This window comes from Carcharhinus amblyrhynchos, chromosome 4 (genome assembly GCF_965287045.1).
Source record: "Carcharhinus amblyrhynchos chromosome 4, sCarAmb.v2.hapA, whole genome shotgun sequence".
Taxonomy (NCBI): Eukaryota; Metazoa; Chordata; class Chondrichthyes; order Carcharhiniformes; family Carcharhinidae; genus Carcharhinus; species Carcharhinus amblyrhynchos.
In genome coordinates, this window is record NC_137327.1 from 132,664,132 (window position 1) to 132,690,200 (window position 26,069).

At 46.6% G+C, this 26,069-nt stretch overlaps 1 protein-coding gene across 1 annotated transcript in view; it reads right to left on the bottom strand.

Moving 5' to 3' along the window:
• LOC145342476 (uncharacterized) overlaps positions 1-26,069 on the bottom strand; it is a 363,690-nt gene that overhangs the window by 71,576 nt on the left and 266,045 nt on the right. Inside the window, exons 15-25 of the mRNA XM_080188038.1 lie at positions 24,907-24,969; positions 19,143-19,187; positions 17,640-17,693; positions 15,459-15,528; positions 13,810-13,920; positions 11,102-11,115; positions 9,570-9,710; positions 8,963-9,055; positions 6,213-6,373; positions 5,131-5,203; positions 3,617-3,772 (exon numbers count right to left, since the gene is read on the bottom strand). Coding sequence (XP_080044164.1) covers positions 3,617-3,772; positions 5,131-5,203; positions 6,213-6,373; positions 8,963-9,055; positions 9,570-9,710; positions 11,102-11,115; positions 13,810-13,920; positions 15,459-15,528; positions 17,640-17,693; positions 19,143-19,187; positions 24,907-24,969 — 981 coding nt within the window. The remainder of the gene's footprint in view (positions 1-3,616; positions 3,773-5,130; positions 5,204-6,212; positions 6,374-8,962; positions 9,056-9,569; positions 9,711-11,101; positions 11,116-13,809; positions 13,921-15,458; positions 15,529-17,639; positions 17,694-19,142; positions 19,188-24,906; positions 24,970-26,069) is intronic.

Consider the following 26,069-nt stretch of genomic DNA (forward strand, 5'->3'; position numbering starts at 1 on the left):
ATTAAAGGGAAGTCGTGTCTGACAAATTTACTGGAGTTCTATGAGGATGTGTCTAGGGCGGTGGATAGAGGAGAGCTGGTGGATGTGGTCTTTCTGGATTTTCAGAAGGCGTTTGACAAGGTACCTCACAAGAGGTTATTGCAGAAGGTCAGGGGACATGGAGTTGGGGGTAGGGTGTTAGCGTGGATAGAGGATTGGTTGTCAAATAGGAGGCAGAGAGTGGGGGTCAATGGGTGCTATTCGGATTGGCGGTTGGTGACTAGTGGGGTGCCCCAGGGGTCGGTGCTGGGGCCTCAGCTATTTACCATTTATATAGATGATCTGGAGGAGGGAACCGAGTGCAGGGTGTCGAAATTTGCTGATGACACCAAGATTGGGGGAAAGGCAAATTGTGCGGAGGGTGTGGAGAGTCTGCAGAAGGATCTAGATAGGCTGGGCGAATGGGCCAGGAAATGGCAAATGGAATTTAATGTTGGCAAGTGTGAGGTGGTCCACTTTGGTAGGAAGAATGGTAGGAAGGACTATTACTTACGGGGCGAAAAACTGCAGCAGGCGACGGTGCAGAGGGACCTCGGGGTCCTTGTGCATGAGTCGCAAAAACCCAGCTTGCAGGTGCAGCAGGTGGTCAGGAAGGCGAATGGGATGCTGGCCTTCATAGCGAAGGGGATTGAATATAAAAGTAGGGAGGTCTTGCTGCAGCTGTATAGGGCATTGGTGAGGCCGCAGCTGGAGTACTGTGTGCAGTTTTGGGCGCCGCACCTGTGCAAGGATATTTTGGCCCTGGAGGGAGTGCAGAGGAGGTTTACTAGGCTGATACCGGAGTTGAGGGGGTTGAGCTATGAGGAGAGGCTGAATAAACTAGGCTTGTACTCGCTAGAGTTTAGAAGAATGAGGGGAGATCTCATTGAGACGTATAAGATGATGAATGGGATGGATAGGATAGAGGTGGAGAGACTCTTCCCGCTCAAAAAAGACAGTAGGACTAGGGGGCACAGCCTCAAGATAAAGGGGAGGCGGTTTAGAACGGAGTTGAGGAGGAACTTCTTCACTCAAAGGGTGGTGAATCTCTGGAATTCTCTGCCCGTTGAAGTGGTGGAGGCTGCCTCGCTAAATATTTTTAAGAAGCGGGTTGATGGGTTTTTGATAGGAGAGGGGATTAAGGGTTATGGGGAGAGGGCGGGAAAGTGGAACTGAGCCACAACAGATCAGCCATGATCTTATTGAATGGCGGGGCAGGCTCGAAGGGCTAGATGGCCTACTCCTGCTCCTATTTCTTATGTTCTTATGTTCTTGTGTTCAATAGCCTGTCCACAATAAATGAGTGAAAATCTCTGTCGAAATAGTGGTCAGTAGGATTTCAGAGGAGCTGTAAGCTTCTTTAACTAAGAAAAATTATTGTAGAAAATCTGAAATAACAGCAGAAATTGACTGAAATATTAAGCAGATCAGATTTTTGATTTGATTTATTATTGTCACCTTCATTGGATACAGTAAAAGTATTGTTTCATCCGCGCTACACAGACAAAGCATACTGTTCAATTTGGGAAAATTGAAAATTGAGAAGGAAAGGAGAGAGTCCAGAATGTAGTGTTACAGTCATAGCTAGGGTGTAGAGAAAGATCAACTTAATGCAAGATAGGTCCATTCAAAAGTCTGATGGCAGCAGGAAAGAAGCTGTTCTTGAGTCTTTTGGTACATGTCCTCAGGCTTTTTTATTTTTTGCCTGATGGAAGAAGGTGGAAGAGAGAATGTCTGGGGTCTGTGGGTCCTTAATTATGCTGCCTGCTTTGCCGAGGCAGTGGGAAGTGTAGACGGAGTAAGTGGGCGGGAGGCTGGTTTGCCTGATAGAATGGGCTACATTCTGGCATACGTTGAGTTACATAAGGCTCAAGTTCAAGTTTATTTATTAGTTGCAAGTAAGGCTCACATTAATACTTCAATTAAGTTACTGTAGAATTCCCCTAGTCTCCACGTTCCAGCACCTTAAGGCAACACGCATGCAGAGACAAACATAGATAACCTTTTAGATTAATGTTGTTTTGCCAAAACTAACTCTGTACTTGATTAAACTTTGACCTTGTAGCGTGAAAACCCTCATCATTTAATCAGTCCTGTCCTCTCCCTGACCAGACGCTGAACTTTGTTCTCTCCTCTCTGTGCCTTCTCCTCATTTCTTTATTTGCTTAAAAACATTTATGTCTCTTAAATTCTTCCTGTTGATAAAACATCCTGAGCCTTTCACTTTATTTATCGCTCCCAGGTGTTACATCAGCTGCTGAATATTTCCATCATTTCCCATTCTTACTTCAAGCCTATCCAGACTAGAATTTCTAGCTCTTGAGTTTTTTTTTCAAAAATCTGGTGCCTCTCAGTTTTTTTCATTCAATGTTACAGCCAGTCAGACCCAATACTTACATGCCACAGTTATTTTATTGTGGACAGACCCAGTTCAATTTAACCAGGTTACTTGCTCCAGTTGATGGGTGTGTTCGAAATACAGATACTGAATTGATGAGTTGTTCCTTCAGACAGCTGAACAGTGAGATCTTCTGATAAATGGACGAGCTGGTGTGACTGAGAATAACTCACCTGGGGAAAGCTCAACTGGCCTGAGGCTCCAGGGAAGCACAGTAAGAAGACTCACAACACCAGGTTAAAGTCCAACAGGTTTGTTTGGTAACAAACGCCACTAGCTTTCGGAGCGCTGCTCCTTCGTCAGGTGAGTGGGGAGTTCTGATCGCAAACAGTGCATATAAAGGCACACACTCAGTTTACAGAATACTGATTAGAATGCGAATCGTTACAGCTAGTCAAGTCTTAAAGGTGCAATGTGAGAGGAGATAGCATTAAGCAAAGGTTAAAGAGAAGAGTATTGTCTCCAGATAGGACAGTAAGTGAGATGTTGCAAGCCCAGGCAAGTCATGGGGGTTACAAGTAGTGTGACATGAATCTAAGATCCTGGTTGAGGCCGTCTTCATGTGTGTGGAACTTGTCTATCAGTCTCTGCCGTCGCTCCAGGGAAGAACAGAGTTGGGAGAAGGATACATGAATACTAAGTAGAAGAAGTGTCTTCAGGATTGGTATCAGGAAACATTTCCTCATACAAAACACAGTTCAGGCATGGAACAGTTAGTAGATGCACTGATATTGTTCTGAAGACATGTCAACGCTGCAATGGAGTAAATGTTATGGTGTCTCTGCACATTAAGCCTGAGAAGGATCAAGTAGTCTTCTTTGTTCATTGTGGTGTTGTGGTTCTCTGATGATAAATACAAGTATTTGGATTACTGATCGTAGAATCCCTACACTGCAGAAGGAGGCCATTTGGCCCATCGAACCTGCACTGACCACAATCCCACCCAGGCCCTATCCTCATAAACCCACATATTCACCCTGCTAATCTCCTGACACTAGAATCAATTTAGCATGGCCAATCAACGTAACCAATATATCTTTGGACTGTGGGAGGAAACTGAAGCACCCGGAGGAAACCCATGCAGACACGGGGAGAAAGTGCAAACTCCACACAGACAGTGACCCAAGCTGGGAATTGAACCCAGATCTCTGCTACTGTGAAGCAGCAGTGCTAACTACTGTGCCAGCATGCCTTCCTGACGCAGGGCAGGATTGGGTTGCTTTGTGATGCTTCCTTGTCTCCACATTCAGTCAGCTCACTTTCACTCAGGAGTTCATGAACAAAGGCCGACTCCTTGGGTGAGATACTGGAGTACTGGCTGTAGCTACAGGAAGGTATCTCAGGATGTATCGCAGTCTTTAAAAGGAGAGATCAGGAAGACTGCTGGCCGTTGGAAGAATTATCGACTAACTGAAATGGGATATATACGCTTTCCAATATTGGCAAAAGTTCTTATTCAGCTGTTAAAGACCTGATCAGATTGGAAAATCATTAAATTCTCTGTAACAGAGTCCTCACAAAGGGAGGGAAAAATCCATGAAATGATGAAGGGGGTGATCCTACTGGCTCATCCCACTGGATGATCGGCATGGCGAGTTGGTGAGATCATGCGAGAGGTGAAAAACCGGATTCACGTTCGGTTTCTTGTCTCTCACGATGTTACTGGCCCCCTGTCCTGCCAGTGTCATCAGCCTCATGCCTGGGAAGGACACAAGGCTGATTTAAATATTTATTATTAGTGAGTCCGCAAGTGTGCAGCTAGCTTCCTGGGGGGAAAAATTCTTTTCCCTTCGCCTGCTGGCGTGAATCACACTTTGCCTCATTTTTTTCCCTAAATGCCGTACGATTGCTTTTGGAAAAAAAATGGGCGCGACTCTCTCCTGTTTTCATGCTCGTTCAGCACTTGGAATTTGTTTGGTGAGATGGCCCTGAAGTCTTTTACAATGTCTTTAAGAAACATCTCATAGCTTGTCACATACAAAGAAATACTTCAAAATGAATTAATTGCTATTAAACGGCAAATCTTTCAGCCATGATTTAAGATGATGGTAGTTGAATGAAGAACACTGAAAGATCTTCCCACACTTCCTGTGAAAGAAAACAAATTGCATTTGGGAAGGATGTTCCCTGGTTTTATCTTCCTTGTCATTCATTGGCAGCAGTTTCCTGTTTTTCTAGAGACTGACACGGACATGCTCATCTTCTCACTTGCACAATGAGGGGACCCAGGTCAGGACACATTGGAAAGCTGCAGCTTTTAGAGAATTCCTTCATATTTCTTCTGTAATGATCCAATTTAAAAAAAAACATTAACATCCCTTGAGATTTTGTGAGGAAATGCAGGGTACACTGTGGGCAGAATTTTCAGACTGTGGTCTGTATCAGGTTGCTAGCAGCAGAATTTCAATAAATCTCCAGCTCAGAGAATGGCACATTCCCAAGGAAGGCTTCCTAGTCTTGCACCATCTTGCTGAGTCCATGTAAAGGTTAGCCTTAATTTGATTTGATTGATTGGCAGAGCAGGCTCAAAGGGCCAAATGGTCTACTTCTGCTCCTATTGCATGTCTGGACATAAGAATTAAAAAAAAAGGCTTGCCCTAGAAAGTCTCTCACAAATATCAAACCCATTGAGTTGGGGACAATGGAAAGAGGAACTTTCTGCCCCATGTTTTGGGATGTGATTGCGTGCAGAAATGGTCAAGTTTTATTCGTACCCTTTGCTGATGTAACTGATGGGTCTCCCTTCTGTCCTTTTGGACCCGATCTTCCCCGTACACCTGGAATACCCTAAAAGTCAAAAGGAAATGTCAGCATTTCTACATTTGCAGTCAATCCACTTATAAATGAGGCCACGTTTCAAGTGTCTGCACTTTGGTCCCTTCAGAAGGGAGGGTGGTGGTGGTGGGGAATGATTTTTTTTTGGCAGTGAGTTCAAGGCTTTATTTATAAGGCTTGGTCTTACCATTCTGCCAAATTGGTTCATGTTCTCTTGTTGACTGGTGGGTTTCTAGATGCATATGTGAAAATACTGTGCATGGTTTAATATTCTCCACTGATTACAGACTAACTCAAGAAGAATGAAATATAGAATCACTACAGTGCAGGGGAAGGCCATTCGGCCCACTGTGCCTGCACTGACAACAATCCCACCGTGACCCTACACGTGTAACCCCATGTATCTACCCTACTAATCTCCCTGATGCTGAGGGGCAATTTAGCATGGCCAATCCACCTAACCCACACATCTTTGGACTGTGGGAGGAAACTGGAGTACCTGGAGGGAAACCCAGGTGACACGGGGAGAAGGAGCAAACTCCATACGGACAGTCACCCGAGGCCGGAATTGAACCCAGGTGCTGTGAGACAGTAGTGCTAACCACTGTGTCACCGCGCCGCCTATAAAACTAAAGTCTTCCTCCCTCTTTTCAGATATTTTCTCTGCCCGGCCTCATAATCTGCAGTTAACTTTAGGCCTTATTTCCAGAGCCCTTCCACAATATGGACCACGCAGACACAGGGGGAACGTGCAAACTCCACACGGACAGTGACCCAAGCCGGGAATCAAACCCAGGAGGACCCTGGCGCTATGAGGCAGCAGTGCTAACCACTGTACCAGTGCGCTGCCACTGCAGATACAGGCTGGGACTTTCCACCCCTCTCCCCAACGCCCTGCCTTTGCATCGGGCAGGTTGAACAGTGAACTCCATTGCTTAATTTGGTTCTGTGTTTTCTCATGTTGTTTCTAACAGCGCAAAAAAATAAGCCAGCCACAAAAAAGGAACAGTGAGCTACTTACTGGAGGACCCTGTTGCCCTGGAGGCCCAGGTGGTCCTGGGTCTCCACACTGGCCTTTCCCACCATTGAATCCAGGCGTTCCTGGTTGGCCAGGCGGTCCCGGGGGTCCTTGAAGTCCATTTCCGGTAACCAGCCCATCGCAGGCACAGTCCCCAGGATCACCTGACAAAAAAAGGAACAGGATCAGGCAAACTCGGTCTCGGAAGAGGCGACTGTTGAAACGATGGGTAATCGCGTTCAGCAAAGTGAAATCTTAGGACGCGTTCCAGGACTGAGGTGAGGTTGGAGAGCTCGATAGTCCCGATGGAAAGTTACAAAGAGATTTGAAGGACAGGATGGAGATGCAATATTTGATGGATTGAAGCAATGATGGTGGAAGGGGACCAGTTGACATGCTGAGTCCTCATGTAATGTTACAGCAACAGCCACACAACAGCAGGTCAACACACAAAAACCTCTCATCACATTTCTTCCAAGGGGCTTTATATATCAAATCACAACATTCCAAGCAAGGCTTCAGGTCAGCCTCTGGCAGTTATTCTTGTTCTCTGAGAAACAGATGACGTTGGGTGGAATTTAATGCCCTCAATCGCAGTAGGTTTGGAGCCAAGTGAGCGTTTAATCAGGCGAGGGGGTGCCAGCTGGGGGTCTGGCCACATTCCCGCTCCAGTTAAATCTGGGGGGTGGAATGCCTTATGAATGGGCTCCCCTTCCAAAACACAATTAACTGCCCATTTAGCCACCGCTAGTATCTAACCAGCAGTGGGCAGGGCAGTCACCACACGGGAACCTCATAAAACAAACCATCCCATGTTTGTCTGCAACCTCCTAGAAAGGGTCCCTCGTTGTTGGTGCATCACCTGGCATCAGGAACGTGGGTCCCAATGAGAGCCATGTCCCCCTGCTCCTTCCTCTGACTTCCCTGCCACCCCAGTCAGTGACCCCTGTCCCGCGATCCCCATCCTGCCCTCACTCATGTGTGGCCTGGGGTCCCTTGTTGGTGCTGGGTCTATGGTGGTTACCTCGCCAGAATCTGCCATCGTTCTCCTGGTGGTGCTGGCGGTGTTGAGGTGCCAGCATCTATTTGGTTAGCAACTCTCAGGGTAGGGAGTTCTGCTCTGAGATCCTGGGGCAGGCCATTAAGTTCCTGATAGGTACTTAATATGTTGGGCTTTCTTCAACGGAGGTGAGGCGAGGCTTTTGCTGGCTGATGGATGTGATCGCTGTCACCTGAATTGACTTCACTCATTATGTAGCTATGTCATGCACAGGCCATGTTGAAGAATGCACTAGATAACAGTGATATGTGACCAGCTAATACCACCAGAGATGGTCAGCAATCAGCCTCAATAAAACAGTTGAGATCAATGTTGTCTCTGCTACAATTTTCCTACAGCAAAGCTGTGCAATTGTAAACCCCCTCCCTACCACTCATGGATAGGAAACTAATATTGAAGATACCTTCCATTGTATTGCGTGGAACCACCACTGTACTAAATGGGATGGACTTTGAGCAGATCTAGCAATGCAAGGTTGGGCATCCATGTGGTGACGTGGGCCATCAGCAGCAGCAGAATTCTACTCAACCACAATCTGTAACCTCATAACCGGGCGTATCCCCCACTCTACCATTATCACCAAACCAGGGGATCAGCCCTGGTCCAGTGAAGAGTGCAGGAAGACATGAGGTGTCCACCTGAAGCTACAGCACAGGACTACTTGCATTCCAAACAGCAAGTGACAGTCAGAGCAAAGCAATTCAACAATCAACAGATCAGATTCCAGCTCTGTCATAACCAGCTGTGAATGGTGAATGACTAAATAACTCACTGGAGGAGGAGGAGGCTCCACAAATATCAACATCCTCATTGGTGGAGAAGTCATTTGTGCCAAAGATAAGGCTGAAGCATTCGCACCAACCTTCAGCCAGAAGTACCCAGTGGATGATCCCATCTCAGCCTCCTCCTGAGGTCCCCAGCATCACAGGGGTCAGTCTTCAGCCAATTCGATTCACGCCACGTGACATCAAGAAAAGGCTGAAGGCACTTCTTATTTCCACTTATGGGATCTCAGCATCACTGACTGGATCAGCATGGTGGGTTGTTTTGGGTCAGCACTGCCAATCCCTAATTGAGCCAAGGGCATTTTAAGAGTCAACCACATTGCCATGGGTCTGGAGTTACATGTAGGCCAGACCAGGTAAAGAAGGCAGATTTCCATCCCTAAAGGATATTAGTGGCCAGATGAGATTTAATAACATGGGGTCATCATTAGACTTTTTTTTGAAATTCCATATTTTGCCAGGTTCAAGTTTCACCATCTGCCATGGTGGGATTCGAACTCAGGACCCCGGAACATTACCTTAACTCTATGGATTACTAGTCCAATGACAGTACCACTACCTCCTGCTGTCCAAAAATATGCGGGTTCAGTTGATTGGCCGTGCTAAATTGACGCTAATGTCAGGGGATTAGCAGGATAAATATGTGGAGTTATAGGAATGGGAGTGTGATCGGTGCAGACTCGATGGGCCAAATGGCCTCCTTTTGCACTGCAGGGATTCTATGATGATGTGCAACTGGGATGTTGTGTTTCCTCCATTACAACAGTGACTTCACTTCCAGAGTGCTTGCCTACGGAAGTTGCCTTGAGCTATGAGAACCTGACAAAGATATTGGGAGACAGTCTAAATCATGGCATTGAAGAAACCAATAAACCCATAGGCAAGGAGGGTCCAATACGTTGACTCACCTCTAATTCCTTTACTTCCCCTGAATCCTGGCGGTCCAGAAGGTCCAGGCAAGCCTGGGCGTCCAACTGGTCCTGCCTGAATTTCTGAGGCACCTGATTTAAAAAGAACAATAAGCTTAATCAAGCACCCTCAAGAAGATGGAAGTGAAAATGAAAGTGGGCTTCAGTTAACAGTTTCTTACAGTTTAGTGGGATCTTGCTGTGCACACGTTGGCTGCTGTCTTTCCAACAACTCAACAGTGACTAGACTTCAAACAAACTCTATTTGCTGTAAACATCCCGAGGATGTGAAAAGCGCTATAGAAATGCATGTTCCTTCTCTCCTTTAACTGTGAGCTTTTTCATTGCAAAACATGTTAGAGCCCAGTGCTTCATTCAGTAACTCTGTGCACGGATTAACATAAAGGAATGAGACTTACCCTTGCAGCATGGGCTGTTGCTCTTTGTTGTTAGACATTTTCCCTAAACTGTCTTACTCATATGATGGAGCACCAGCAGCTTTTGCTCAAAATGATCCAGAACGTTCAGAAGCTATTCCTAATAAGAATCAGCATTTCAATTCACAACTCTTACACACCTGCACTGCTCCTTGTGCTGCATTACATACCTGGTAAACCCGGGGGTCCGGGTGTCCCTGGTGAACCTGGTGGACCTTGAGGCCCTGGCTGTGAAAAGACCATTCTTCCTGGGGCACCTTTCTCACCTTTAGGTCCCCCAATACCTGGAAATCCTGGCAAACCCTTGGAACCTAACCGACAGAGAGAAAAATGGAATGTTTATTGATTTGATTTGATTTATTGTTGTCACATGTACAGTGAGAAGTATTGTTTCTTGCACGCAATACAGACAAAACATACCATAAGAACATAAGAAATAGGAGCAGGAGTAGGCCATCTAGCCCTTCGAGCCTGCCCCGCCATTCAATAAGATCATGGCTGATCTGAAGTGGATCAGTTCCACTTTCCCACTTTCTCCCCATAACCCTTAATTCCCTTGTCTATCAGAAACCTATCTACCCGTGACTTAAATATATTTAGCGAGGTAGCCTCCACCACTTCAACGGGCAGAGACTTCCAGAGGTTCACCACCCTTTGAGTGAAGAAGTTCCTCCTCAACTCTGATCTACCGTGCATAGAGAAGGAATGGAGAGGCTGCAGAATGTAAAAGAGTTTATGATTTTAAAAGCACGGAATGAGAATAAAAGATAGAATTAGAGAGTATGCTGGGCACAGCTTGCAAGAAGTCGCCATGTTCCAGCGCCATCTTGGCATTATTGAATGAAATGGCAGTAATCCCACATGTGATTGAAATGCTAGCCAAGATTCCCGCCCTCCACCCAACCCCACCCATCAACGGGATCTTCAGATCTCCCCAGCAGTCAATGGACTTTTAGCTGACCCACCACATAAGACCATATGACATAAGCGCAGAATTAGGCCACTCGGCCCATCAAATATGCTCCGTCATTCAATCATGGTTGATATTTTTCTCACTCCCATTCTCCTGCCTTTTCCCCATAACCCCGGATCCCCTTATTAATCAAGAACCTATCTATCTCTGTCTTAAAGGCACTCAATGACCTGGCCTCCACAGCCTTCTGCGGCAAAGATATCCATAGGTTCACTACTCTCAGGCTGAAGAAATTGCTCCTCATCTCTGTTTTAAAGGATTGCCCCTTTAGTCTGAGTTGTGTCCTCTGGTTCTAGCTTTTCCTACTAGCGGAAACATCCTCTCCACGCCCACTCCATCCAGGCCTCGCAGTATCCTATAAGTTTCAATAAGATTCCCCCTCCATCTGTCTAAACTCCAACGAGTACAGACCCAGAGTCCTTGACAATTCCTCATACGACAAGCTCTTCATTCCAGGAATCATTCTTGTGAACCTCCTCTGGACCCTTTCCAAGACCATCACATCCTTCCTTAGATATGGGGCCCAAAACTGCTCACAATACTCCAAATGGGGCCTGGTCAAAGCCTTATACAGCCTCAGAGTATATCCCTGCTCTTGTATTCTACACATCTCCTAATACAACCTCTGCAGGCAGACGCTCTCTCACTCTATCACTCTCTTCTCACTTTTAACCAACAGTCAACATTTTGAAATTAACATGAAGAGACATTTATAAGTTTCTGATCTACACATGCATAACACTCTGCAGGTTCACAGAAAAGTGAACTTGAGTTCAGAACTTTAAAAATAAAGCAAATCCCAGGATATGCAAGTTATTTTGAGACAATGAGATTAGGCTCTTGCATGCAGTCAAACAAAAAAAAATTCACAAAATACAAATGTTGGTCACCTCTTTCTACCTAAGGACGGGGAGTTCCTATCCACTCGTACAACAATCTGGATGGGTTGGGAAAAGAATCTGAACACATCAGAGCACCAGCTAGAAACAAGTCATGCTTGATTAAAAGTCTCTACAAGGTTCATCTAGGTAAATATGCCACATGATGTGGAGCTCAGCTCAAAGGGCCAGTAAGTTTTTGGGTGCAATCCCAAGAAAGAACTGAAATGACTGATCTCAACAGTAGAATAAATATAGAGCTAAAGGTAGATTGAACACCTTTGTCTCTGGAGGTGAAGAACCCCTCAAAATACCAACCAAAGAGGCTAGGGTCAAACAATTTAGGTTGATTGACCAAGCTAAATTGAGTAGGGTGTCAAGAGGATTAGCAGGGTAAATATGTGGGGTTATGGGGATAGGCTCTGCATGGGATTGTAGTCTGTGTGCACTTGATGGGCCAAATGGCCTCTTTCTGCACAGTAGGGATCCTATGATTCGTTGAATCTTGAAATGAGCAATGGTCCTGAGCTGCAGTTATGCTGTGCGCACATCTCCTGATTCACTGGTCTCAAGCAGCTTGGAAACAACTGGCCAGATGTGCACAGGGTGGTAGCTGGGAAGATGCAGAAAAAAGGGTCTTTTTGGCCATCAGCCTCGGTGAATTGGGTGCCTTTCATGATAAGAACATAAGAAATAGGAGCAGGAGTAGGCCATCTAGCCCTTCGAGCCTGCCCCGCCATTCAATAAGATCATGGCTGATCTGTCGTGGCTCAGTTCCACACTCCTGCCCTCTCCCCATAACCCTTAATCCCCTCGCTTATCAAAAACCCATCAACCCGCGTCTTAAAAATATTTAGCGAGGCAGTCTCCACCACTTCAACGGGTAGGGAATTCCAGAGATTCACCACCCTTTGAGTGAAGAAGTTCCTCCTCAACTCCGTTCTAAACCGCTCCCCCTTTATCTTGAGGCTGTGCCCCCTAGTCCTACTGTCCTTCCTGAGCAGGAAGAGTCTCTCCACCTCTATCCTATCCATCCCATTCATCATCTTATATGACTCAATGAGATCTCCCCTCATTCTTCTAAACTCTAACGAGTACAAGCCTAGTTTATTCAGCCTCTCCTCATAGCTCAACCCCCTCAACTCCGGCATCAGCCTAGTAAACCTCCTCTGCACTCCCTCCAAGGCCAAAATATCCTTGCGTAAGTGCGGTGACCAAAACTGCACACAGTACTCCAGCTGCGGCCTCACCAATGCCCTATACTGCCGCAGCAAGACCTCCCTACTTTTATATTCAATCCCCCTCGCTATGAAGGCCAGCATCCCATTAGCCTTCCTGACCACCTGCTGCACCTGCAGGCTGGGTAAGGCTTACAAGTAAGGCTCACAAGTAAGGCTTACATTAACACTGCAATGAAGTTACTGTGAAATTCCCCTAGTCGCCACAGTCCTGCACCTGTTTAGGTCAATACATCTAACCAGCGCATCTTTCAAAATGTGGGGTGGGGGGGGTGGGGGGAGTCCAGAGCACCCAGAGGAAACCCACGCAGACATGGGTTATAAAAGCAAAATAACTCATGAAGAACCAATTGTGTGAGCAAAGAGTAAATTCTCAATCAGAATATGATAAAGTTGAAATCTTAATTATTCGTGTCACAGCTAGACTTACATTAATACTGCAATGAAGTTACTGTGAAAATCCTTTAGTCGCCATACTCCAGCGCCTGTTCAGGTACACTGAGGGAGAATTTAACATGGTCAATTCATCTAATTAGCACATCTTTTGGAGGAAACTGGAGCACTGGAAGGGAACCCATGCAGGCATGGGGAGAACGTGCAGACTCCACACAGACAGTGACCCAAGCCAGGAATCGAACCCGGGTCCCTGGAGCTGTGAGGCAACAGTGCCAACCTCTGCGTCAGCGTGCCACCCCTACTGTGCAAGAGAGCAGGTGGCAGTCGAGTTTGCTGTGCCATTAGATAGGATCATGGGTAATCTTCGACTGCAACTGAACCTCTGCATCCTATCTCCACATCCCATGATTCCCTTCATGTCCGAACATCTATCAATCCCAGACCTGAATAAACTCAAATGACTGCACAGCCCTCTGTAGTGGAACAGTACCAAGGATCATTACATTCTGAGTGAAGAAATATTTCCTCATTTTAGTCCAAAATGGCTGACTCACTCTCCTGAGGTTCTGATCCTCAGTTCTCTCGTCAGCCTCTCAGGATGTCCCCAGGGTAAACTGGTGTTAAAATAATACTAATTGCAAAATCTAGACCTCTATCAGATTCCACCTCTGGTTGGTGTGGCCAAGGCAAATGTTTTCTAAATGCAGCAGCCACCATTACTTGGAGATTGTTGATGTATCATGTTTTCTTCTTCTGTGTTCCGAGTTCCACCATTTAAAATTACACTAATACTTAAGAAAATCTGAAAGTAGAACTTTGGATTAGGTATGATTTCTGATTGGACGTGTCAGGGAAAAAGCCTGCTGTAGCTCCAACATGTAAATCCTGATTAATCACGCAAAAATTCTACACACACAAAATGTACCTTGAGTTTGTGCAGGAGGGCCTGGACGTCCTGGTAATCCTGGTGGACCTTGAAAACCTCGTGTTCCTGGAGGACCTAGTGGTCCTGGAAAGCCTGGATCCCCAGGAGGGCCTGTAATTGGAAAATAGGGGTCAAAGTTCAGGATCATATCCTGGAAAAAACATTCCTTTTATATTCATTCGTGAGACATGGGTGTCGCTGGCTGACCAGCATTAATTGCCCATCCCTAATTTCCCTCAGCTAGGCCATTTCAGAGGGCAGATCAGAGTTAATCACATTGCTGTGGCTCTGGAGTCACAAGTAGGCCAGACCAGGTAAGGACGGCAGATTTCCTTCCCTAAAGGACATTAGTGAACCCGATGGGTTTTCCCAACAATCGTCAATGGTTTCATTGTCATCAGTACATTCTTAATTCCAGATTTTTTTTTATTGAACTCAAATTCCACCATCTGTCATGACAGGATTCGAACCCAGGTCACCAAAGCATTAGTTGAGTTTCTGGATTAAACTCTGGCAATAATAACAACAGGCCATCATCTGCCATGGTATGCCTGGAATCATTCTGTGATTCTCAGATATTTCATCTCTCTAAAAAACATGACACAAATGAGATTATATAATTTTGAGATTCCTGGAACAACATTTTGATCTATTCTACGATATCGTGAGATTCCTTCTGTGAAGTACGGGAAAGCTAATTAACTGCTGAAATACTTTAGCAGGTCCAAGGTTCCTCCACCACAACACAGAATTTCTACCAACCGACAACAGTTTCCCCCTCTTATTTTCACTCCATCTCTTCTAGAGGCACTGACTCCCGTTGGGATACAAAATTGTAGGAACAGTGATCCATGCTTACGTGTGAGCCCTACGTGTGTTCTCGTGCTTAGGGGCTGGAACTAGAAGGCTTGCTGAAGGGGCCAGGTTTAGTTTAAAAAACTCAGGTACGAGTGAAAATTGTGCGAGACACAGCCTGGGGGCAATCGTACAGTTCACTCATACTCTTCACTGCCAGCTGCCTGAAGGAACCTACTTCACCTCAGGGAGGAGGAGGAATGAGCATCCAAGGCAAGGTCAACACTAATCACGCACCTTCTAGACTGGAGCAACTCTGGCATCCCCCAGGGATCATAACCCCATCTAAGGGAGGCAAAACCTGGAAAACTGTCAGGAAACAACTGATGCTCAGGAATATCGAAACCAGCAGCCCGCCAGGCATACTCAATAGGTAATCAGGGATGAATTAGACCAGTTACCATGCCAAATGGCCCTGAAGATGCACCACCTCTGCCAACAACATTTAAAGTAGGCAGAAAGGAGGAAACCAGCAGCCTGTTACGTTAGAAGGAACCTTCAAAGGACGGGAAGGAAGGGGGCATTCGATTACTGGGAGCCTTGTTGCAGATCAGCAGGAACCACCCAACCATCCATTCCCCCCCCCACACAAATAAACTGAATGTCCTCCACTATTCTTCCTAAAACCCCCAGCTTTGAACATGATGCACTATGGTTGTGGGGTGGGTAGAGTGGGTCGGTTCCAAGCTAACTTGGGAAGGTGATGAACCAACCCCACCCCCCCCCCGCCTCCCCCCAATCCATTTTATCCAGTCCTACTCTAATTAAGAAGTTAATTATTAGCCGTCCTGTACCTTTAACAAGACCCCCACTTCCGTCGACATAAGTCGGGGGCCCTGGCAGACCCACGTCACCCTGGTCACCCTATAAAACAGGAAACAATTTCAATACATTTTACATTCAAATTCCGCGTAAAGACATTTTTAACATTGCCCACATTACCAGAATATATTACTTCTGAGCACTCCTCAGTCCGGTGTTCTAAAGTATTGCGAGTGCACTGTCCAGGTGCCCCAGCTGAGCAGGGTAATGTGGCCTGCCTTGTCAAATAGCTGAGTGGTTCTTGTAGGTTTACCCGACTGTCCAACAAATACCTGGTGAAATTTCTCTTCCATCCCTCCCCACCAGCCCAAAGGAGGGAGCCAACAAAGAATTCCTGATTCTGAGGCACTTTCTAATTTTTTTTTAACGTTTATTTGTTCATGTCACAAATCGCCTTACGTTAACACTGCAATGGAGTTACTGTCGCCACACTCCAGCACGTGCTTGGGTACATTGAGGGAGAATTTAGCACGGTCAATCCACCTAACCAGGCTTTTGGACTGTGGGAGGAAACTGGAGCACCCGGAGGAAACCCACACAGACACGGGGAGAATGTGCAGACTCCACACAGAGTGGCCCAAGCCAGGAATTGAACCCAGATCACTGTGCCACCGCACCACAACAATACCTGTCTCATCATTCAAGCATTAAGCTATCCCGTTTCAGTGCAACACCATTCTGCCCTGTGGGATCCACAATCAAATTCCTAGCACCATTTGTAAATCTGCTATTCTATTCTTCAAGGTAAAGCCCAGCTGTATTGTTTGCCTTTCAAATGGCAAACTCTCTCGGCGTTATACTTTTGCCTCCTGTATTTTTCTGGAAGTGCACCAACTGAAGATATGCTATGATGCAGCCATTGCAATATGCAAAGTTTATTTATTTGTGTCACGAGTAGGCTTACATTAACACTGCAATGAAGTTACTGTGAAAATCATGGGAATCTCCCAGTCACCCCACTCCGATACCTGTTCAGGTACACTGAGGGAGAATTTAGCACGGCCAATGCGCCTAATTAGCACGTCTTTCAGACTGTGGGAGGGAACTGGAGCACCCGGAGGAAACCCACGCAGACACGGAGAGAACGAGCAGGCGTCGCACAGACAGTGAGCCAAGCTGGGAACTGAACCTGTGTCCCTGGAGCTGTGAGACAGCAATGCTAACCACTGTGCTGCCCTCAAGGAAACGGCACAAGAGTTGGGATTTTCCTTTAACCATTCACCTCATCATTTGTGGGTGAGTGCCTAGGTGTAACTTTGTGCGTTTCCCACTTTTATTCAGCTCAGACCGAGAACACAGCTAAGGCGGAAAACCAAACTCCTCTGCCTTCATGGTTGACAGTAGATTAGCATTCCAATTTGGTGCACAACCGAACAGAAATCTTCCAAATTTGATGAATAGTCTGCGCTACATTAGCAGGAGTCCTGAAACGACCTCAGCGTCACTGGGACTATACGGAAGAAATAAGTTTTTTGTTGCCATGCAGTGACCCTCCAGCTGAAGCAGGTTGAGTTATAAATATTGGGCAAAGAGAGCGATTAGTCCCATGATCGAAGATTGTGCCTAAATAGTCTGTAGTTTCACACATGAAGAATGTGTCGCTGGGACAGACATCAAAGAGATAATGGGGGGAAGAGAGCTGCAAAAAAGCAGTCATTCTCTTCGATAATCACTAGTTGGCTGACCTTCTATTCATAGAAACCCTACAGTGCAGAAGGAGGCCATTTGGCCCATTGAGCCTGCACTGACCACAATCTCACCCAGGCCTTACTCCTGTAGCCCCATGTATTTACCCTGCTAGTCCCCCTGACACAAAGGTCAATTTAGCGTGGCCAATCAACCTAACCCGCACATCTTTGGACTGTGGGAGGAAATCGGAGACATGGAGACATGGAAAGAACGTGCAAATTCCACACAGACAGAGACCCGAGGCGCTGTGAGGCAGCAATGCTAACCGCTGTGCGACCATACCACCCCCTTAAGCCATGCAGGCTTAAACTGTACAACTCATAAACTCAGGAAATTTAATTCCATTGAATAACAGCATGAGTTTAGACACGTTATTCAAAACATTGGAAGATGTTCTTCACATTTTCAGCCTGATGCAACAGTCAAGAGGTTCATTTCTATTTTGAAATATATTCAAAACCTACCTTCACTCCTGGGTAACCATCGCTCCCAATTGCCCCTGGGAAGCCTCGTTGTCCCTTTAAAACAATTTTATTTGCAAATTAAATCCAGCACTTTAGCAACTCCATAAAGCCACCGAATGCTTGAGTGTAACGTACGTTGTGCTTGTTGTATTATGCAAGAGAGAGAAGGGGACATGGATACAGGGTCTGAGAGGAGGTTCCAGAGAGGATCAATGAGAGTACTAGCTTCAAAAATAAATGCAGTTCATGTTTTAAGGAAAGGTTGGCAGAAGTGAACTTGATCTTAAACTGGAAAAAAAAAATTGAGAAGGACTTGACCAAAGAATTTATAACACCGAAAGTCTGAGATAATTGGCTTCCTATAAATTATTTAAACTGTGTTCATGGGAGTATAAAATTGGAACAGCCCCTTCCTCATTTTCATTTGCATAATTCCCCTTTAGCAACACCATCTGAAAATGTGAGGGAGAATTTTACACGGAGGTGGTGACCCCGAGCCCCCTGATTAAGGAGTCAGCAGTGGGTCAGAGCTGCGTCGCTGGGGAACTCGGCCCATTTTTACTTCTACCCCCACTAAAGAGGAAATCCTGCCCGCGAAAGCTTCTGACCAATCAAATGGCAGGCAGCTCTCCAGCGCTACCTGGAGCTCTGGACGCTGCTGGGACTGCAGGCAGTCACCATGCTGTGGGCTCACGGGATCGGACGCCCTGTTGAATCTGGGGTTTTGCTTGGCCCAGGTTCAGGGAGGGGGGGGGCAGCACAGGGATAAGCAGACAGAATGTGTGGGGGGTGCGGAGTAAGTTGGAGGGGGAGGTGGGGGAGCAGTGGGGCACAAGGTAGCCAGACAGGTGACCAGTCTCCCATAAGCCAGCAACAAGGTCAGCTGGTAAAACCGGGTAAAACCTGATGGTTTCACCATGTGGATCAGGCGCTCTCTGCCACTAGTAAAATGTTGGTGCTGGGGGTAGGAGGTCCTTAAGTGGGTGAGAGGGCAATACCAGTGGTGCAGGTAGGTATCGGGCATAGGGTCACCACCGTGGTATCCGAGTCTATGTGGTCTTACACCATCTCATCACACACCCTTCCCCCACCCAGCTGACCTCCCGTGAAGTGTGGGCTCATAGAATTCCACACATGAAGTTAATTTTGACTGAAATGTAGAGTTATAGTCACAGAGTTAGGAATTTGAAAAAGAAATTTCGGAAGAATTTTCTTTGCGGCAAAATGTTACATTCACTGGCCCCTGTACTGGGCGTGGTTTCATTACATTAGTTAAAAAGGTTCTGAATCATTGAGGGGATCCCAGGTCAGATAATTGCACATAGTTTGCTGGATGACATGAATCCTGACGTAATAAATAATAGCCTTTCACATTCATCAAGTGATAAACACCAGATTGCTACACACAAACAGATACACAGAATGAATACAACCTACATAACAACTCCGCTAAGATAGCGATCCAATAATTTCAGATTGGCAGAAGTCTTCAAGGACACCTACCTTCTGTCCAGAAGTTCCAGGAGGTCCATCTAGACCAAAGGATCCCTGTGAAAGAATGAAGAATGCATCAAAACACAATCATAGAGCAAACCATCAATAATTCAGACAGGTACATGATGCAGGACCATCCTTACATCTGGGCTTCACCAACACTCTTCTCTGTAAGCGTATGTTATCCTCAATCACATCATCACCTGGCAGCAGCTTCTATGTAAATGCTGAGGGAAGCCCAACCGGAATGTTCCACCACCTCCTTCAACACCTCCGCCCTTTCGTGTTGCCAGACATGACACACAATTTTGAATGTATCACAATGTTCTCCAGTTGTACGTGAGGAAGGCTACAGCCATTTTTCTCCACAAAATCCTTCCCCTTCCCATCGATGTCACCCCCAATCTCAGGCACCGTCTCACTACTTGAATCATGGAATCCCAGAAGGAGACCATTTGCCCAACAAGTCCGCACTGGCAACGATCCCACTCAGGTCCAATCCCCGTAATTCCTATACTATAGTCCCCCTGACACTCAGGTGCAATTTAACATGGACAATTAACCTAATCACGCACCTTTACACCCAGGCATCCTGGTTGTCTTCATGGCCTCACTTGTCTTTATCTCTCTAAACACAACACTCACCACCATTGTCAGAATGTTCTAATATTCTATCTCTACTCTCCAGATCCCCTCTTTCCACACTATCAGTAGTGGTGTCTTCAAACACCAAGGCCCTCTCCTTTGGAATTCCTACCCCAAACCCTCCCACACCTCCACTTCCCTCCTCGCCCTTTCAATGCTTCCACACCCAGCTCTCTGACCAAGCTCTAAGTCACCCCTCCCAGTATCTCCCATTGACTTAGCGGCCATCTTTAGATTGCATCCTTAGACATGGCTGCTATTAGGGAACATAGCACGCGCATCTCAGAAAGTCTAAGTTCAAACTAGACTTGCACCATCTAAAAAAACCTTTTTATTACCAACCTGTCCCCTGAGGCTGATCACAAATCATTAATGGAGATATTCACAAATGCATTGGAACCACACACACGTATGTATAAACACTTATGTTCTGGTCCCCACACTACCAAAAGGACATGGAAGCTTTGGAGAGTGCAAAGAAGGTTCACCAGGATGTTGCCTGATCTCAAGGGTGTTCACTTATGAGAAGAGGTTGAATAAACTTGGATTGTTTTCACTGGAAAGACAGAGACTGAAGGGAGACCTGACAGAGATTATGAGAGGCACAACAGGGTGGAAAGTCAGAGGCTTTTTCCCAGAGTGGAAGTGTCAATTACAAGGGGACACAGGTTCAAGGTGAGAGAGGGAAAGTTTAAGGGAAATGTGCAAGGGAAGTTTTTCACACAGAGAGTGCTGGGTGCTGACAACGCGCTGCCAGAGGAGGTGGTGGAAGCAGGTGCATTAGCAACATTTAAGAGGTATCTGGATGGATACATGAATAGGGAGGGAAGAGAGGAGTACGCTCTGTGTAAGGGCAGAAGGTTTTTTTTCAGCTTAGTTAGGGCATCACGATTTGGCAGGGGTTTGAAGGGTCAAAAGGCCAGTTCCTGGGCTGTACTTATCTTTGTTCTTTGTTTTCTAAGCACTTGTACAACAAAATTGAGAGACATTCTGGAGTGACCACAGGAATGGGGGCCACAGATCACCGTGATGACCATGTGAACAGCACTCAGGGAACACTGGCAAACAGGAAAGAGTGGGATAGTGGCAGGTTAAACCAAATACTGTGCAGACGAGTGTCACTGGATTCAGTGCCTTTCATTTAATGGATGGTCTTGAGCTAACTGAAGGTGTCATCGATTCCGGTCTTAACCGCACAGCAAACAGAAAGCTGAATTATTTCAGCTAGAACAAGTGGAAGGATCAAGGGTTTCCTGGTGTAACTGTACAGTGGCACAGTGGTACTGTTGCTAAGCTGGTTAATCCAGGGGACCAGGATTCGAATCCCACCATGCGAACTCCAAATTCAATGAAAGTCCAGCATTAGAAGTGCAATGATGACTGTGAAACCATTGGCCATTGTGGTAAAAACTCATCTGGTTTGCCAATGTTCTTCAGGGGAGGGTATCTGGCCTGGCCTATATGTGACTCCAGAACCATAGCAATATGGTTGATTTTAAAATATCCTCAGGGGTGGGCAATTAATGCTGGCCCAACAAGTGACGCCGATATCCCATGAACAAATCTTTTTAAAAAGTCAGATTTCACCTGAGCACTTTGTTGGGTACATGTTGAGAAATCTCACAACGCCAGGTTAAAATCCAACAGGTTTATTTGGTAGCACAAGCCACATGCTTTCGGAGCACTGCCCCTTCATCAGGTGAGCGAGGACTTGTGTTCACAAATAGGGCATATAAAGACACAAACTCAATTTACAAAATAATGGTTGGAATGCAAATCTTTACAGGTAACCAAGTCTTAAAAGTACAGACAATGTGAGTGTCACGTGAACATGTGACAGGGAAGCAATGCACGGATTCAAATATTGTAGATAGTGTGGAAATGGGGTGATCTCTAGTGTCAGAAATTGGAATAATAAGGAAAGATTGGAGAACCTTAATTATTATTGATGGAATTGGTAAGATGTCTATTTCTGTTATTAAAACGATAACCATAAATGGTTCACAGCATATAACTTCACTTATCGCCACCTACCGTTCAAACCTGGCATCTCATTAATAATTTGCTTAATCTTTTATTGCATTAATCGTGTTTGGAAAGCAAGTATCTCAATATCTATCATCTTCTTAGAAAAATCCACTTAATGTAGTTCAATGGATTATAATCAGGGCACAGTGGTTAGCACTGCACCCTCACAGCTGCAGGGCACCGGGGTTCGATTCCCATCTTGGGTCACTGTCTGTGTGGAGTTTGCACATTCTCCCCGTGTCTGTATGGGCTTCCTCTGCGTACTCCGATTTCCTCCCACACTCCAAAGATGTGCAGGTTAAATTGATTGGCCATCTAAATTGCCCTTTAGTGTCAAGCGGATTTGCAAGGCAATACATGGGGTTACGGGATAGGGGCTGGGTGGGATTGTGGTCGGTACAGGCTCAATGGGCCAAATGGCCTCCTTCTGCACTATATGGATTTTATGATTTGGTGGTCAGACACACAACACAGTACAGAAAATTACAGAGAAATTTTGTCGAATGAAAATCAATAATAATTAACGTTTTCCAATCTTTCCTCACAACTCTGACACCAGAGATTAATCAATTTTCCTCACTGCCCACGGGTATTTGAATGGACTCTTTGTTTTTCTGTAACAAATACCAAGTCAAAGCTCATGGATTCCACCCAGCTCTAAGTAAACACCTTGGGGATGGGGGCGGCCTTATCGGCTGATTGGCTAACAAGCAAGCAAGCGGCCAAAAATGTTCATACCCAGTGCAAAATGGTCTCGCACCAAATGCCACCTTCCTGGTGATATAGGCTTCAACAGCCTATCTAAATATTAATTTCATGATTAGCAGGGCTGGCGCAATCTTGCTCACAAGAATCAGTCATGGCACCCACCAATGGGGACCAGGTGCCATTGCCAAGCCTGGGGGAGGGGTGGGGTTTGGTGGGATCAGAGGCCATTGAAGCCCCCCAGGTGGTCAGGTGCATGGCCAGGTAGTTCCAATAGGCTTTGCCAGGCTGGTAGTGCCCACTGGGAACCATAACTGTGCCAGGGCAGTGCCAAGAGGGTGGGGCTATGATGGGGGAGGGAAAGCAAGCGGGGAGCTCTGCAAGACGGAGTATGAAAGGGGGGGGGGTGATCTGCAGAGGGGTGTGCAAGGTGGGGTAATGAACAGAAGACACAATGGTGGTTGGCAGTTGGGGGGGGTGATTGGCAAAGGGAAGTCCAGCAAAAGAAGGGGCATGCAGGGAGGGGGCTGTGGAGGGAGTGGGCCGCAGAGAGGGTCATGATAGGGAACTCAACAGGAGGGTTCCGATGCCCTAGTGGTGGCGACCAAGGTTGTCGTGGAGGGCTGCTGGTAATGGTGGGGTGGGGAGATGTCTGTGGAAGGGAGTGGATGGCAGGAGAGCTTCCAGTGCGCTGGGAGATCGGGGAGCCTGTTCAATGGTGCCTGAGCTCTCTGCAGCCAGGTTCTCTGGAGTGCACAGGCTCTACACCCCCCCTCTCCCCAGCCACAAGCCCATCTTCGACGCAAGTCTCCCAACTGCCAAAAAAACTGACAGGGTGTGGGATAATTTCAGTGCCAAATTTGCCCAAAAAAAACTAGTGTCAAGCGCTCCATTTTTCAGGCTTTTTTGGCAATATTTCGGAAGGACTGCATCTTGCGAGTCAACCAATCTTATTGAAACTCTTTCTCACGCATGAGGAAATCCAAACTCTTGAAGATCTCAACCCTGTGAATTGCCTCAGAGCTGCTCCAGCTCAGGCTGCTCCAGTGACTGCACAATGACCTCCAATCGCTATCTCCAGACACTCAGTTCCCCTGGAATTCCCAATCTGCTCTCCAGCCTCTACTTCCCGGTGCAATTCCAACTCTTTAACAGCCGGCTAGCTCCACGGAGCTGGCACTGCCTCCTGGATTTCTCCTGAGGGAGAATTTAGCATGGCCGCTACATCTCACCAGCCTGTCTTTCCGATTGTGGGAGGAAACTTGAGCACCCGGAGGAAACCCACCCAGACACGGGGTGAATGTGCAGACTCCTCACAGACAGTGACTCAAGCTGGGAATTGAACCCCGGTTCCTGGCACTGTGAGGCGGCAGCGCTAACCACTGTGTCACTGTGCCACCCGCAGAACAATGGAATGAAGTGAATTAGCCCATTTTTTTTTAAGCAAAATTATGTTAAATTGAATTTCTCACTCTTGGACCTCTATGGAAGTATCTGTGACACCAGGGCAAGAATTTCTGGACCTTCCTGCCAGTGGGATCTTCCCATCCCACCCTGGTTGAATGGGTGAGCCTTGCAAGTTCCCATTGGCTTCGGCAGGACCGGAAGATCCCGATGGTGAACCGTCTCTACCACGGAAAAACCCACCACCCAGGAGTCAGCTCTCTGTCAAATTGTGCTCCCATGAAGTCCTTTTGGGTGAGCTCCCATATTAAAGTTATTGCAAAAGTGTGGTTTGTGTTTACATTGTATTTATAACTGTCCTCGCTCTTTGCTGTCATCAGTGTTGGTGTCCTGCAATGTAAATGAGACAGCCGCCAATTTCCCTCCCTCCCAGCATGAGACTAGTTCCGGAATTCTGGAATTCTACTCTCCCACTCGCCATGGAATTGGGGTGGGCGAGGGGTGGACAATGGACATGTCAGTTGTCCTCAGGTGGGATTTTCCAATCTCGCTCGTGCGAGGCCGTAAACTCCCGCCCTGGGAGTCAGAGCGATTGAGACTGTTTGAGTCTGTTCCGCTCAGTGAGATAGCGAACGCCAGAGGGTCTATTTTCTAAGGGCAAGTTGCCAGTGTGAATCGTCTTCTGCTGGAAGGATAAATCGGAGAATTGCAAATGCACTCTCCATGACGGATACATGTGGAGAATTGTGCCTGTGATTTCCAGTCACATGCTCTTGATGTGAGGCTCCACACTACAAACACTCATTCAAAATTTTGGGCCCAGTGGTTTCAGCTGTTCCCCCCTCATTGTTGGGTTCGTTTAATGTTTGCCGAGATTCTTTAGATAGGTGACAAGGTAGACTGTCGTTATTTCGTTATCATCAGAGATGCCCTTAAATTTGGCAGAAAGAGAACGCAGAGCGATAATCCAATTAGAATGAAATTTTCTTACCCTTGGACCTGGAAGACCAGGGATTCCTTTCTCTCCTTTCAATCTCCTTTCATCCGAATAACCCTGGAAAATGAGGAAGGCAAGAGTCATATTGGACTAGATTTCACTTTGATGTTAATGCATTGGAAAGGGTGCAGAAGAGATTTACCAGGATGTTGCCTAGTTTGGAGGATACGGACTACGAACAAACTTGGATTGTTTTCACTGGAGCATCAGAGGATGAGAGGGGACCTGATTGAGGTTTATAAGATTATGACCGGCTTGAATAGAGTGGATAATCAGAGTCTTTTTCCCAGGGTGGAAGGGACAATTTACTCAGGGGCGTTGGTTGAAAGTGAGAGGGGGGAACGTTTAAAAGAGATGTAAGGGGCAAATTTTTCACACAGAGGGTGGTGAATGCCAGGCATTCGCCATCCTCTGTGTGAAAAATTTGAGGAAGAGGAGGTAGAAGCCGATTCTATAACAACGTTGAAGAGGCATCTGGATAGGTACACGAATAGGCGAGGAATTGAGGGGTATGGACCAAGAAGCAAGAAAGTATTAGATTAAGCAGGCATCTGTGTCAGCATTGAGTTGGTTCCTGCATTGGGCCTGTTCCTGTGTTGTACTGTTCTTTGTTAATTCAGGCTCCCCAGGGAGGCCAAAGGCCCCTTGAATAGTGCCAGCCTGGCCGTGCCACCCTGGCACCTTGGCATTGCCAGCCTGGCACTTGGGCAATTCCCAGCAGGTAGTGCCGGGGCAGGGCCAGAGTTGGCGCCTGAATGAGCTGTCTGACTGAGGAGGGGGAGAGGCTGCTGCGCACTCTGCAGATGGGGTCGGATTGGGGGAGCAGAGGGGGGGGCACAGACAGTCTGGGCAGTTGCTGAGAGGCGGTGGGGGAGGTGGGGGGGGGCGGCAGGCAGCAGGGGCTAAATGTCCGTGCATTGTGGAACTCGTGATCAGCCCTAGCTAAGCACTGAGAATCATTCTCGTAAAATTCCGCCCAGTCATTCAAGGTTGGTACTGTGAGGCAGCAGCGCTAACCACTACGCCACCGTGCCAATGTCTCTAAGCAGAGATTCTATCAGATAAAGGTCGAAGATAGCTGACAGGCACCTATAATGGCTCAAATATATCTCCTGCTATAACAAGTGAGCAAACTCAATATCCTGCCCAGTAAAGAT